This window comes from Ilyonectria robusta, assembly GCF_021365365.1.
Source record: "Ilyonectria robusta strain PMI_751 chromosome Unknown BGZ61scaffold_11, whole genome shotgun sequence".
Classification (NCBI taxonomy): domain Eukaryota; kingdom Fungi; phylum Ascomycota; class Sordariomycetes; order Hypocreales; family Nectriaceae; genus Ilyonectria; species Ilyonectria robusta.
Window position 1 is genome coordinate 1,140,348 of NW_025764445.1, and position 12,050 is coordinate 1,152,397.

At 50.0% G+C, this 12,050-nt stretch overlaps 7 protein-coding genes across 7 annotated transcripts; 5 read left to right on the forward strand and 2 right to left on the reverse strand.

Annotated features, from left to right (window-relative positions):
- Positions 1–43: 43 nt before the first annotated feature.
- On the forward strand, positions 44–1,012 carry BGZ61DRAFT_533247 (uncharacterized protein; the record flags this gene model as incomplete). The annotated part of the gene is made up of 2 exons (XM_046253977.1): positions 44–739; positions 953–1,012. The coding sequence occupies 2 exons, from the start codon at positions 44–46 to the stop codon at positions 1,010–1,012; spliced, it is 756 nt and encodes a 251-aa protein (XP_046103874.1).
- A 513-nt stretch (positions 1,013–1,525) lies between these two features.
- Positions 1,526–3,336, reverse strand: BGZ61DRAFT_352905 (aldehyde dehydrogenase domain-containing protein; the record flags this gene model as incomplete). Its single annotated transcript, XM_046240462.1, has 7 exons — positions 1,526–1,725; positions 1,784–2,164; positions 2,217–2,260; positions 2,318–2,616; positions 2,669–2,841; positions 2,912–3,227; positions 3,283–3,336. 7 exons carry the CDS (start codon positions 3,334–3,336, stop codon positions 1,526–1,528), a joined length of 1,467 nt encoding a protein of 488 aa, XP_046103875.1.
- Positions 3,337–3,662: 326 nt separating this feature from the next.
- BGZ61DRAFT_353228 (uncharacterized protein) lies at positions 3,663–4,265 on the forward strand (the record flags this gene model as incomplete). Its single annotated transcript, XM_046240496.1, has 1 exon — positions 3,663–4,265. One exon carries the CDS (start codon positions 3,663–3,665, stop codon positions 4,263–4,265), a length of 603 nt encoding a protein of 200 aa, XP_046103876.1.
- Positions 4,266–4,389: 124 nt separating this feature from the next.
- BGZ61DRAFT_533250 (uncharacterized protein) lies at positions 4,390–5,567 on the reverse strand (the record flags this gene model as incomplete). Its single annotated transcript, XM_046253978.1, has 4 exons — positions 4,390–5,097; positions 5,156–5,252; positions 5,323–5,393; positions 5,445–5,567. 4 exons carry the CDS (start codon positions 5,565–5,567, stop codon positions 4,390–4,392), a joined length of 999 nt encoding a protein of 332 aa, XP_046103877.1.
- Positions 5,568–7,386: 1,819 nt separating this feature from the next.
- On the forward strand, positions 7,387–8,573 carry BGZ61DRAFT_353424 (salicylate hydroxylase; the record flags this gene model as incomplete). The annotated part of the gene is made up of 3 exons (XM_046240520.1): positions 7,387–7,847; positions 7,901–8,029; positions 8,081–8,573. 3 exons carry the CDS (start codon positions 7,387–7,389, stop codon positions 8,571–8,573), a joined length of 1,083 nt encoding a protein of 360 aa, XP_046103878.1.
- Positions 8,574–9,049: 476 nt separating this feature from the next.
- On the forward strand, positions 9,050–9,846 carry BGZ61DRAFT_453254 (uncharacterized protein). Its single transcript, XM_046246056.1, has one exon. The coding sequence runs from the start codon at positions 9,071–9,073 to the stop codon at positions 9,695–9,697; it is 627 nt and encodes a 208-aa protein (XP_046103879.1). The 5' UTR covers positions 9,050–9,070; the 3' UTR covers positions 9,698–9,846.
- Positions 9,847–10,912: 1,066 nt separating this feature from the next.
- Positions 10,913–11,933, forward strand: BGZ61DRAFT_353317 (uncharacterized protein; the record flags this gene model as incomplete). The annotated part of the gene is made up of 2 exons (XM_046240506.1): positions 10,913–11,497; positions 11,550–11,933. The coding sequence occupies 2 exons, from the start codon at positions 10,913–10,915 to the stop codon at positions 11,931–11,933; spliced, it is 969 nt and encodes a 322-aa protein (XP_046103880.1).
- Between the last annotated feature and the right edge of the window lie 117 nt (positions 11,934–12,050).

Below are 12,050 nucleotides of genomic sequence, written 5' to 3' on the forward strand. Positions count from 1 at the left end.
CTCTACTGCTCCTCCTCCTCCTCCTTCTTGGAACATTGCCGTCATGTCGTCGACAAACTTTGCGCCAAGCGCCATATACGAGGACCACAAACATCTGCCATCGATTATACCTTCGCACACGCTTCCAAAAATCGAAGCCGACTCTATCATTATTGGCGCTTGTGGTGTCAGCATCGAGGAGTGTCTAGACGACGACTGGTTGTTGTCAGATTTCTGTACTTTCAACTTTCTGCTCAAGGGCCTTGGGAAAAAGCAAACATGGCTCAGTGCAGTTTCGGAGCAGGATTTAATTGACGTCCTCGCCAAGAATCCCGAACTGTGGCCAGGATTCTTGCACGGCAATCCCTACATGGATCGCAAAATTGTTTTCAACAGCTGGCCTGTCGACCAAAATGGGATGACGCCATTTTCAGTTTGCCAGTCCTCTGAGTTAGTGTCGACACTGGTCACCGAGGTTCAGGCCGCATGCGCGCTTGCAGCAAAGTCAACCCCTCCGTCCCCGATCGTTCTTATGTTATTCGGTCATGGAACTCGAAGCCTTGGTATTTACCTGGATTACAGCAAACAAAAATCCAATGACGAAGCATTGCTTAGGATCGACAGGCTCCAGGCTGCCATTGATCCACGCGCGAATATCACCTTCATCACCACGGCCTACTACTCTGGAGGTTCGGCCATTTGCCCAGACCTCAACAAGCGAACCCTCCGCCGCTTCATGCAGGCCAATGCTGCAATGCTGGTCAATTCCTGCCCAGGTGACTGGAACATCGCGCCCAATCGTCGTCTTCGAGGTCATCTCCGGGCTTATTTAAAGAGGGGCCCGAGTCATACAAGGGAAAGAATTGTTAGACATAGCCCTCTCCGTATAATAAATACTAAATCAGAAAATAAATCAGAAAATAAGTCAGAAAATAAAACATAAGGTAAATCATAAAATAATCATAAAATATAGGAGTACGGCTGGATACACCTTAATCATCCGGCTATACGGGAAGATATTCAGAGGTATTAGAGCAGTTCCGGTGGATGCAGCCGACTCAGTGTAAAGCTTAACGATCAGATACTGGCAGATTGAGGGGCTGGTGTTTAGAACTGGTATAACTGAACGATAGCGACTGGATTGAATATTATCAGATTTGATCCTTAGAGCGAGAGCAGGGCCAACGGGACACGGCTGGCTGAGCTAGCCGGCGCAGAAGGATGTAGACGACTACCTAGTCAGGACGGGACAACATAGGACAACACCTTGAAAGCGCCTGGCACAGCGGAAGGCGACAGACCTGGAGCAAGCTGGCACGAGCTGGTACCTGGGCCACCCTGGACGTGGGAGATTGGAAATTGTAAAGAATTACAACAATAGCAGACTGAAAATAGATAAAATCTAGGTAGATGTACCTATGGTATCCCGTTTCAAGTCTTCACTAGCCTACAGTCAACCCTGCAGTCGATATGCACACTACAATTTCGGCGGCGGTGTCATCCTAGATACTGTCAGCTACTCCCACGTCACGACGTATCTGCTTTCTTACTTGATGTGAACAGCCTGGGGCTCCAGGTAGCTATACAACCCGTATGCTCCCAGCTCTCTGCCCTGGCCACTTTGCTTCACTCCACCAAATGGTGTGTTGAGTTCTGGGAGATATGGCGAATTTACGGATACGCCGCCTGTCTCCATGGCCACCGATACTCGCAGAGCTCTAGCCAGGTCCTTGGTGTATATGCATGCTGTGTTCCAGCAATTTTGTCAGTGAAGGTATAGAACAGCAGGGTCATGGGTCCATACCAGCGAGTCCATAGGCAGTATTGTTCGCCAATGCAACAGCTTCGTCTTCGCTTTTAAACGTCTTGACTGTCAAGACGGGCCCAAATATTTCCTCACACCAGACCGGGCTGTCTGCCTCTGGATTGACAAAGATGGTCGGCTCGATGAAACAACCTACCGTGCCCTTCCTCTTGCCTCCCACAAGAAGTTGCGCCGACGCTTTACCTTTCTCGATGTAGGACATGATGCGATCAAACTGCAATTTATCAACCACTGGGCCATGGTTCGTCGTCATTTCTAGGGGGCTGCCGCCCATCGCTGCCGAGGCCGCTTCAAATACGGACTTGATGGCAGCAAAAAACTTCTCTGCGATGGACTCCTCGACGAGTACTCGTGAGGCCGCTGGAGGTTGTTAGCACAATCTGTTGACGCTATGAGCAGGACCTCGTCTCACCAACGCATATCTGGCCTGAATTCGCGAGAAAGCCTTCAGCGACACTATAGAAGTCAGCAAACATCAATGAAGGAGGCACATACAGCGGGGCGTAAACATACCCAGCAACCGCGTTGTCAAAATCGGCATCGCTAAAGACTACTGCAGCAGACTTTCCTCCCAGCTCAAGTGTCACACGCTTCAAATTGCTTCTACTGGCAGCATCTTGAACTGCCAATCCACCAGCAATGGATCCGGTGAAGCTGATTTTTGAAATGCCCAAGTGCGACGATAGCAGAGCTCCCGTTTCCCGAGCGCCCGTCACAAACTGCACAACGCCCGGGGGGAAGCCGGCCTCCGCATACAGAGGTGCCAGCGCCAAAGTCCCAAGTGGCGACTTCTCAGACGGCTTGAAAATGACCTGAAGATTCTGTCAGTTGGGTGGTAACCAAATAGGAAATATAGTCGCAAACCGTGTTTCCCGCTGCAAGGGCTGGGCCAAGTTTCCACCCAATGTACATGAAGGTAGAATTCCAAGAGGCGATACTCGCACACACTCCTAACGGCTTGTATCGTACAATCTTGGCGAATCCATTGTCTTCCGTGAATGATTGACCAGCGATCTTATCAGCCCAGCCAGCATAATCTAAAAGGAATCAGCATGTTTCAATATTTCCAAACCAAACCACCCAGCAGGGACAATCTCGCATGCTTACATCTATACACCTGCGCCATGTGCGCCAAGTCGAAGTGAATGATTCCGGCAATCGGACGACCCGTGGGTAGTGACTCTGCATACGCCAGGCGTTCAGCATCTCTCTCAACGAGGTCGGCGAGCTTGTTTAGGCATGCTGCTCGCTGAGAGCCTGTGAATGTTGCCCATGGGCCCTGCTGGAACGCCTTTTGGGCGATGGCAACTGCATGGTCGATATCCTCCTTGGCAGCAATTTGCACGTCGTCCACGACGATTGAGTCGTCTACTGGGTTCAAGAGAGTCAATTTCTCTGCGGACTTGCTGAGACTGTCCACAATCTACACCAAATGGACGATCAGCTTGTGAGGTGTGAACACGGCACTTGCGTCTAACCTGGTTATTAATGAATAACCCACGCGATGGGAGCTCAATTGGTGACATTGTCATTTTGATAGTGTCGGAATACTCGATTACTTTTGCTGTTAGGTAGTTTCAGCCTCCCAAATCTGGGGCTTTTTAAAGATATGTTGCCCGACGGTGAAGTTCCGGTACCTTCGGAATTGCGACTGTTAGAGCGTCCCGGTGCTACGGCATTTCGGGGTGCCCACAGCCAGCGATCTCCACACGACCTCATCATTTTGTATCATAATGTCTACAGCTGCTCAGAAAGTCCAATTGCAGATCTATATGCTCTTGTGTCTGACTATTTGAGAGACATCATTTTATCTATCTTGGTGCCATTATAGGAATTATCTCAACCAAACACCAGAGCCATGGCGTCAGCGAACGGCCCAGTTACCGAGCTGGTGCAAATCCCTCTTGCGGTCCCCTTCTCGGAATTCTTGAGCGTCTTTAGCCAACATTTGGAGCCCGTTCTTTTGGCCCAGCCGGGACTACGCTCAGTCATGACCGGCGTCACTATACCCGCCAAAGATGGAGAGCAACTCTTCGCCGTGTCACTCACCCAATGGGACAGCGTTGAAGCGCACGAGGCCTTTTTAAACAGCCCCGACGCGGGTCCCTTCTTTGAAAGGGTGCAGCCGCTAGCCACGGGGCCACCGACCGTGGAGCATTATTACCTGGGAACCGTCGACCCGTCAGTCTACCAGAGTCGCTATGGCCTGGTTTTGAAGTTTTCTGTACTCGACGGCCAAATCCAAAGGGCAGCATTCCAGGGACACGTTTCTACTCAAGGAAAAGCAGCAGCTTTAATGGGAAACTGCGTGGAGCTGCAATCACAGAGCGCGGCTGTCTTGTTTGGTGATAGCCAAGTCTTCGGGGCAGCAACGGGCGTATGGGACTCGAATGAGTTGGCGAGCTCCTTTACGGTACGGTGGCACAGAATCGGGACTAAGAAGATATCACCGGCCCTTTAACGGATATGCAAGCACAGCGACAGATGCACAGCTTTGATTCATAGTCTCAATTCAGAAATCCCAGTACTCCAATTCGCAACATCTCCGAAACAGTATCCAAAATACTTGTCCATAAACAATAAACCTAGACTAAAGCAATCATGTTGGCAGGACTCGCTACACCTCCATGAACATTCAATGGGCAAGACGACAAGAAGAACGTCCAGCGCTTTTGTTCTCGACACCACTTGGACAAGTCTTCGAGCCAAAGCAGCTCTGCCACAGGACAGCCCCAACCAGCGATGAGCACCTCGTGATAACAGAAGCCAGCACTTTCATCAGCGGGAAAAGTTTCCCACGCCGGCGCATCACCTCCCACTGCCGCAAAGCGGTTGTCCCAAAGCCATTGGAGCAACCTCACATCTTGGTTTACGCCACACGATGCCGGCGGCCAAGCTTCTCCAACCTCTCGTTCTTCATGTTCGGTAAGCTCGTAATATCGCACCGAAAACCCGGACCGGATGAAGAGAACGTCACCAGCCCTAGGCTCAAGCTTGTCAGACGACATCTTCTGCTGCCATTGAAGACACGCCATCAAGTCGTCATACTCAATGCCATGAGGGCGAGCAGCGTCGTACTTTATGCCCGTGGCCTCTGCGTACGCCCAGTAGTCGAGCAATATTCCTCGGCCGGCGATGCATCCTGCTTCATGCCACGAATGAATTCCCAACTTCCCATCCGGCTCGTTAACGATTTCGTCTTTAGTTGTGCCATTGTAAAAGAGCTGCTCCTTTTGGTACGCGAAATGACGCAAGCCATCCCATTGGGTGCTTTTCTGTGTGTTGAAGGTGATCTATGTACAGCTGTCAGTCATCGAGATCCAAGCCAATTCGTCTTCGTTCGAGGCTTACTGTGTCATCGAGGACATGCCCTGGACCAGTAATGGTATGGGAATATACGTCTTTGTGCCTCTGAAAACCGGGTGTCTTTGGGTGGCTCAAGCACCAGCTAAAATGCACCGTAAGAATGGGAATTGGACGCCTTCGCGGATGCAAATGATATTTGGGTCTAGGCATACTTTAGGCTGAACCGTTTCCCCTCGCGGATCTCAGACGCTGCGTCTCGAACAGAATTAGGCGATAACAGGTTCTACGGTCATTTGTCAATACGTGTACCGACGATATACTTCTGAATAATTACCAAGGTTCCCAACTGGTCATCCTTCCCCCATAGCCCCCAGGCCGAGTATGGGGGATCATCTTTTCGGAGCGGCAGGGCGCTGAAGGAAGGGCGGACGACATGGGACAATTCTGGCATTTCCATTTTCAAAAATATTAGGAGTGTAACTGTCTCCTGGGCATTGTCTCCCAGCCTTCCGTGATATATGAGGTGCTCTGCGGAAATACCGTTCCCCCCGGCGCTACTTTCGGAGCAGCGGGTGCACTCACCGAGCTAAGACACCTCCGTTCCGGGCATGGCCAGTGTCCATAATTTCCTTGAGAGTGCCAGAGCGATCCATTTCATACAATGCTAGACTCCGTAGCCGCAATTGATACCATTGTCGATCTTGAAGGAGGTCCATATCAGATGAGAGCATCTATTTTCCAAGCTCTGTCCCCCGCCATCTATGATGGTGATAGTACGCCATTAACAAATGAAATGATACCAACTTGAACACCAAACAACGCATTCAACTGGACATGTCAATTATAATTGACTCTTCGCCAACAAATAGCCCACCGGTCTACGAAACGACACCGGAGCGGGCCAAATCCGACGATGAATCTACGCCAGTCCGGCCGAGAGTCTCGCACAGAAGGCCGAGAAGCGATTATCCTGCATGCCAAACTTGTCGAAAACGGAAGGTTCGGTGTATCCAGAGCACGCCTGGTGACCGATGTGTCAACTGCCAACTCTTTGGGGATGAATGCAATATCCCGTCCAGTAAAAGACGGCTGAGGCCCAAGGCTCCGACTCAAATCAACCCAAATGTTAGAGCGGGGACGATTTTACGCCGGTTAATTGGAGGTCCAAGGAAGCGTGGTGCATCTTGGATGAATCAACAAATACCGCCCCTCTCGGGTGTGCCTACGCATGAATCGACCTCAGCTTGTTCTTGTGAGGCTAGCTATGATTTTAGTCAGTCATGTTGGTGTGCAGAAATGAGCATGGAGGGCGACGATGGTTTCACGAGCAGCGTTGGCTCTGATTTAGAAGCGACACTCATGGATGAGGCTTATCGCCAGCCCTCGAAGAGCATTCAGTCTACTCCTGCAGAGCCTATAGGGCTTCTATCACTACTAGAAGCATGGGATGAGATTGGGACGCTAAATATCGCATAATCATTGTAATTATTGGTCTTTGGGAGATAAGGATGGTATATGTCGTTTTAAATGTCTCGTTTTAGCGGAGTGCAAATTAATGCACGTAGACCTCGCGTTATTTTATCAATGAATTAAAGTCCTTTCATCAACATAATCTCCAACCCATATTTTTCTACATTTACCCAAACATATAAATTCAGTTCTCATTACTGCCTGTGCATCTTTTCCCATTTGTTGAGTCGTAATACCCAAGGCACTAAGCCCATCCCGCGCTCGGTCCGTTGCACGGAAATCGCCAGCCATCTCGGAACATTAGACGGATAGAATTCCGCAACACCGGCCTTTCTGTGTCGGAGAAGGCCTTCTGGTCTCGCGCTTTCTCGGTCGGCATCGTGAATACCTTTCGATTTCCTACCTCAATCAGCCCATATTGAATGGCTGCCAGTGGTTAAAATACTGGCACATAGCACAGTAAAGAAGCTGCCCACACCGAATTGAATCAATCAATCAATCACTCCATCATCACACCAATTGCATATTCGCAGCGATAATAAACATGTCTTCGAAATTCCAACTTGACGTTATCATCGTCGGCGCAGGAATCGGAGGGCTTGGGGCTGCGCTCGCCATCACAAATGCAGGACATCGTGCGACGGTGCTAGAACAAGCAGTGGAGTTTGTCGAGGTAAGACAGTGACCATCGCTCGAATTATTCCAAGCAATTGGCTAATTACCATTAATTTTCACAGATCGGTGCAGGCGTTCAAGTTCCCCCGAACGCAGCAAGAGAATTGATACGATGGGGAATGGGGGACCGGATGGACGCCATCAGCTCCAAGCCGACGCGGATCAACTACCGGTCTTGGATCACCGGAGCGCCTGAGGGCTTCACCGATTTGTCGAGACATCGCGAAAAGTATGGCGCTCCGTACTGGCAAGTCTACAGGCCCGACTATCACACCGTCCTCCTCGAGGCGGCCACGGCAGCAGGTGCAAAAGTACGCAAGGGCCAGACTGTGGTTAAATACAATCCGGAGGAGCCTTCAGTCGTGTTGGAATCCGGCGAGGTCGTCCGTGGTGATCTTATCATCGCTGCTGATGGCGTCAAGAGCATCGCGAGACGGGCCGCGGGACTTGGGACCGAACCACATGAGACTGGCGACACTTGTTTCCGAGTCGTGATTCCAAGGGAATGTCTGACAAACGATCCCGAGCTGGCGCCATTGAGCAAAGACCCAAATTTTGAGCAGTTCTTGGGTCCTGATCATCACATTATTGGGTAAGTCTCGACCCAATGGTACAATCTGAACATGTCGACTCACGGTGGATTAGCTACAACATGCAGAAGGAGAAGACCTTTAACCTGCTCATGGTCATTCCCGATGACCGCAAGATGAAGGGCTACAAGGCTCCCGCCAATGCGTCCGAGGTGCGGAATGCGTACAAGGGCTGGTCACCCATGTAAGTCAACCTCCAGTGCATCAATGTTTGGCAACCGCTCACATCTCCCAGGATCCAGAAGCTGCTTTCATTTTTGCCAGACGAAGTTGAGAAGTGGCGCCTAACAGATCTCCCTGCAATGACCAACTGGGTGCATCCGAGCAACAAAATGGTCCTCATCGGCGACGCTGTTCACGCGACACTCCCCTACCTGGCTCAAGGCGCTGCCATGGCAATCGAAGACGCCGCCTTCCTGGAAGAAACCTTCTCCCACCTCAAGTCCAAAGACGACCTCCCTGATTTGCTACAGTTCTTCTATCGGGGAAGACTAGATCGCGTCCACGCAATCCAGCGGGGTAGTTTTACCAACCGGTTCTTCATCCATATGAAGGAGGAGGAGATCCTGGCTATGCGGCGCGGCGTCTTCAAGGCTGGAGATTACGCCAGCAGCCCGAACCTGATGGGCAACACGATTTTCCAAGATTGGCTGTACGGGTATAATGCAACATCTGATGCTGCACTGAGGTGGGAGAAGGAAAATGGCGGAATCAGTGCACGGTTGTAGCCAATTTGTGTTGACGTGGTGAGTGAGAGCTCATTCTGTCGATAGCTTGAGATGACTGTCTATTCAATTCTAAGATAGTATTTTTATGAGATTATCCGATTACGAAGATGTCTTGACGTCACTTGCAATTTGTGCACGACTACTCCCATCGTTTTGTAATTTAGCTCGAATCTGGAGGCCATCGTTGCGGCTTTCATAGTTAGGATGGCTAATGAGATGCCCTCGCGAGAGCATCTATGTGCATCCCAACTTCTAACCACTTCACCAGTACATTCAATTTTACATCTTACGCCCTTCGTCATGTTCTAATTATCACCCGGCAACCAACATCCATGCATGGCATTCTCAGTTAAGGGCTGACAGCAGTGTGTCAGTTAAAATTGCAGGGGCCTACAATGCCTTGCTGCGCCACAACAAACCTTAGAAATATCAACACCCGCTTCAATTTGGAACTAAACCTCTTAACCCACTTCAATCTTTTATTCTTTTTTATCAAAATGGCAGGCGTCACCATCTTTTACGCTGCTCTCCTCTTCTGGACGACCCTTGTGGCCGTCGGGGGCCATCAGGAACCGTTACAATCACCCGCAACCGCAGCGATACCAGGTCGAATCACTCCACAGGGCTGCTTCAGGTTGCTTCCAGCAAATGCGACGAAGATCGACCCAGATGAGAGGATGATGGGATCGGCTTTCGCTTCTCCGGGCCAGTGCCGTTACCTGTGCAATGGCGAGGAGAAACCTGTCATGATATTGCACAAGCTGCAGTGTTTCTGTGCCGACACTTACCCGTCTCGGTTGGCACTGATTGATGACGACCAATGCGATTTCAGATGCCCCGGCTATGACTTGGACGCGTGTGGTGGCTCAAAGGCTTATAGTGTTTGGAATACAGGTCTGGAAGTGAATGTGGAGTATGACGAGGATGCCGACACGCCTCCTCCGAGCTCCTATACTTCAGCCTCGACATATATCAACAACGTTATCAATACGTTCTCAGCGGCAGCTATCAAGTTCGCGAAGAAAGTTCAAATCTTCTTCCACTATATTGGCCATTCAGAGTCAAACCGAGCGGGGCAGTCGAGCAAGAAGTCAGACGAGTTGCAACCAGTGGTGGATCTCTAGGTCTAGGAGGGCACCAACCGTTACGTAGAATACATGCAGTCTACGATCAATCTCCGGCTCAGGTCAAAGAGGTGATAGCTAGGCACGCACTTTATCTGAGAGTCTTCAAGCCAGCAATCAGATAGCACAATCAAAGAAATGTGACCACTGTCAAAAATTCATTTTAAAAAGCGAATGGTTGGTTTAGATAAACGTCGAAAGGAAGAATGTGCACTGAAATGAATGAATCAGTTTTGAGCCGTCCCCTTCAACCAACCTACAAGCAACATCCACAATACTAGCTACTACACATCGTTTGAAACGATTCTACCAATTGATAGACTCGGCCTGGAAGGTAATTCAGGGACTAAATCACTGGCCCATCATCATTTTTGTCAAATATCCCACCTCCCTTGGATTAGTTTACCAAACTCTCATTTGGGGTATCCACAAACAGCAAAGTTGGGGTGTATAGGGTAACTTGAATCATCGCGGTGACCCCTTCACAGTTCAGTGACAAGCACCCGGATAGAATGCATCTAAAATCGCCTAAAATCATGTGAAACCGACATGTGATTGTTTGTAGGTTCACAGGTGGGAGGGGGTAATTGCGTTGCCATTATCGTGGCTGATGACCATGAATCTTCTACATGTGTCGGTTATCATCCCATTCTGGCTCACGATGCAACAGAGTCATGGATGACTAGCAAGGGTTGTTCGCCTTCCCTTAGCCTTCCATCTAGGTCTTCCAGCGTCTCATGCACTCAGTAGCTTGCCCTAAGTGCCCGACGACGCAGTCATCTCGCGTCATATCCATTTGTGATTATTGGGCAGACTGTCTCGATTGCCTCAGCCCTGGAAGAAAGAGGGCAGGAATGCCTTCGCGTCTCAGCTGCAGACTCACTGTGGCTGGCTTCGGTATCTCTCTTGGGGTAGGCTCATTTTATTACGCCCATGCAGGGATATTTAAGGACTCTGAATGGCTGTATTTCCGTCTCTGGCCCACGTGCTGTTTTAGAGCGGGCGCGACGTTACGCGCTCGCAGTATGAATCCCAATTCAGATTAGCGGTTTTTGTTCTCATTCACAGGGCGATATTTCGTATCTCGTATCGTTTCCGGTGGAAGGCATATAATGATCAATTGCAGCGCATCAAATGTAGTCTTTTGTGGCCATGGACAAGACATTATTCTCTCATTTCTAGAGCATCATAATGAAGAACTCCAGTGTTGAGCATATGCTCATCTCAGATGAAAAAGCCCAACTCTCCCTTTTCCCTTCACTCCCAGTTCCGGCCAAGACACTCCGCATCTATCGTCGAGCCATCTTAGGCCGCAAACATCTCTTTGCCCAGTCGGATTCTGATCACGGCCAATATTTCGTCAAGAATCCTATCCCAAACAAACATGCCGACAAGTGGAAGCCAATCTTCTACCGCGGTGATAATCCCAAGTACACTCCGACGACAAAGGCCATTGGCCGTGCGCGTCGGTCCGGGCTTTGGGACTCCTTCAGAATAGAGCTTGGCGATGGCGTTGAGGAAGTGCTGCAGAACAAGAGAAGAATTCGGGAGCGGAAGTGGTATCAGACGAAGCAGAAATTCCGCAAATGGTTCTGCATGGCACCGACGCCACCGAAGAAGCCACTGGAGGATACGCAGGAAGTGCAAGGCCTTGTCATGCCGTTGCGGATGCGAAAGCCGGATTTCCTGACCAGAAGCCTTCAGTTCACAATAGGGGGAGAGACGTATACGTGGAGCGGGACGAGGAGGTTTCTCCCCAAATGGTCGAAGCGGTGGAAGGGAGTATCCCACGATCTCAAGGTAATTTCCGTATCCTCTTATCACTACAACATACGCTGACTCAAATTTGCAGCTCGTCAATTCGGACAACGTTGTTATTGCGACGTTCGAGAAAGATCGGTGGGCATCATTCAAGAAGGCCCAAAAAACCGAAGACCCTGCCAACAAGAAAAAGTCCTATCTTGGCACCCTCAGTATTTTCCCCTCAGCTTCCCCGAGCACTCCCGCTTGTATCAATCACGCCAGACAGACTGCAGAGCAGGATGAACTTGACCCTTCCAAGAAGCCCAAGCCCAAGAAACACACCAAGTACATCAACTTTGATGGGTCTCACTCTGGCGAGATCACCGAGGAAACGATTGTTTTCACATGCTGGATTGCAATCGAGGCAGAGCATCGCCTTCGCTATAAGATTTTCGATATACTTCAGGCAATCGGCGAAATACTCGGCGGATAGTTTATCAATCTCCATGGACGGCTTCCGGTATATTGTCCGGACCTAATGCTAAGTTACAGCCCTGTTATGCCAATGGCTAAAACCCATCTCGCTCCCTGTAACTCCCCTATGTCTACG

Excerpts from the sequence above, each read along its gene's own strand:
- BGZ61DRAFT_453254 (XM_046246056.1), top strand. The coding sequence starts at position 9,071 with ATGGCAGGCGTCACCATCTTTTACGCTGCTCTCCTCTTCTGGACGACC.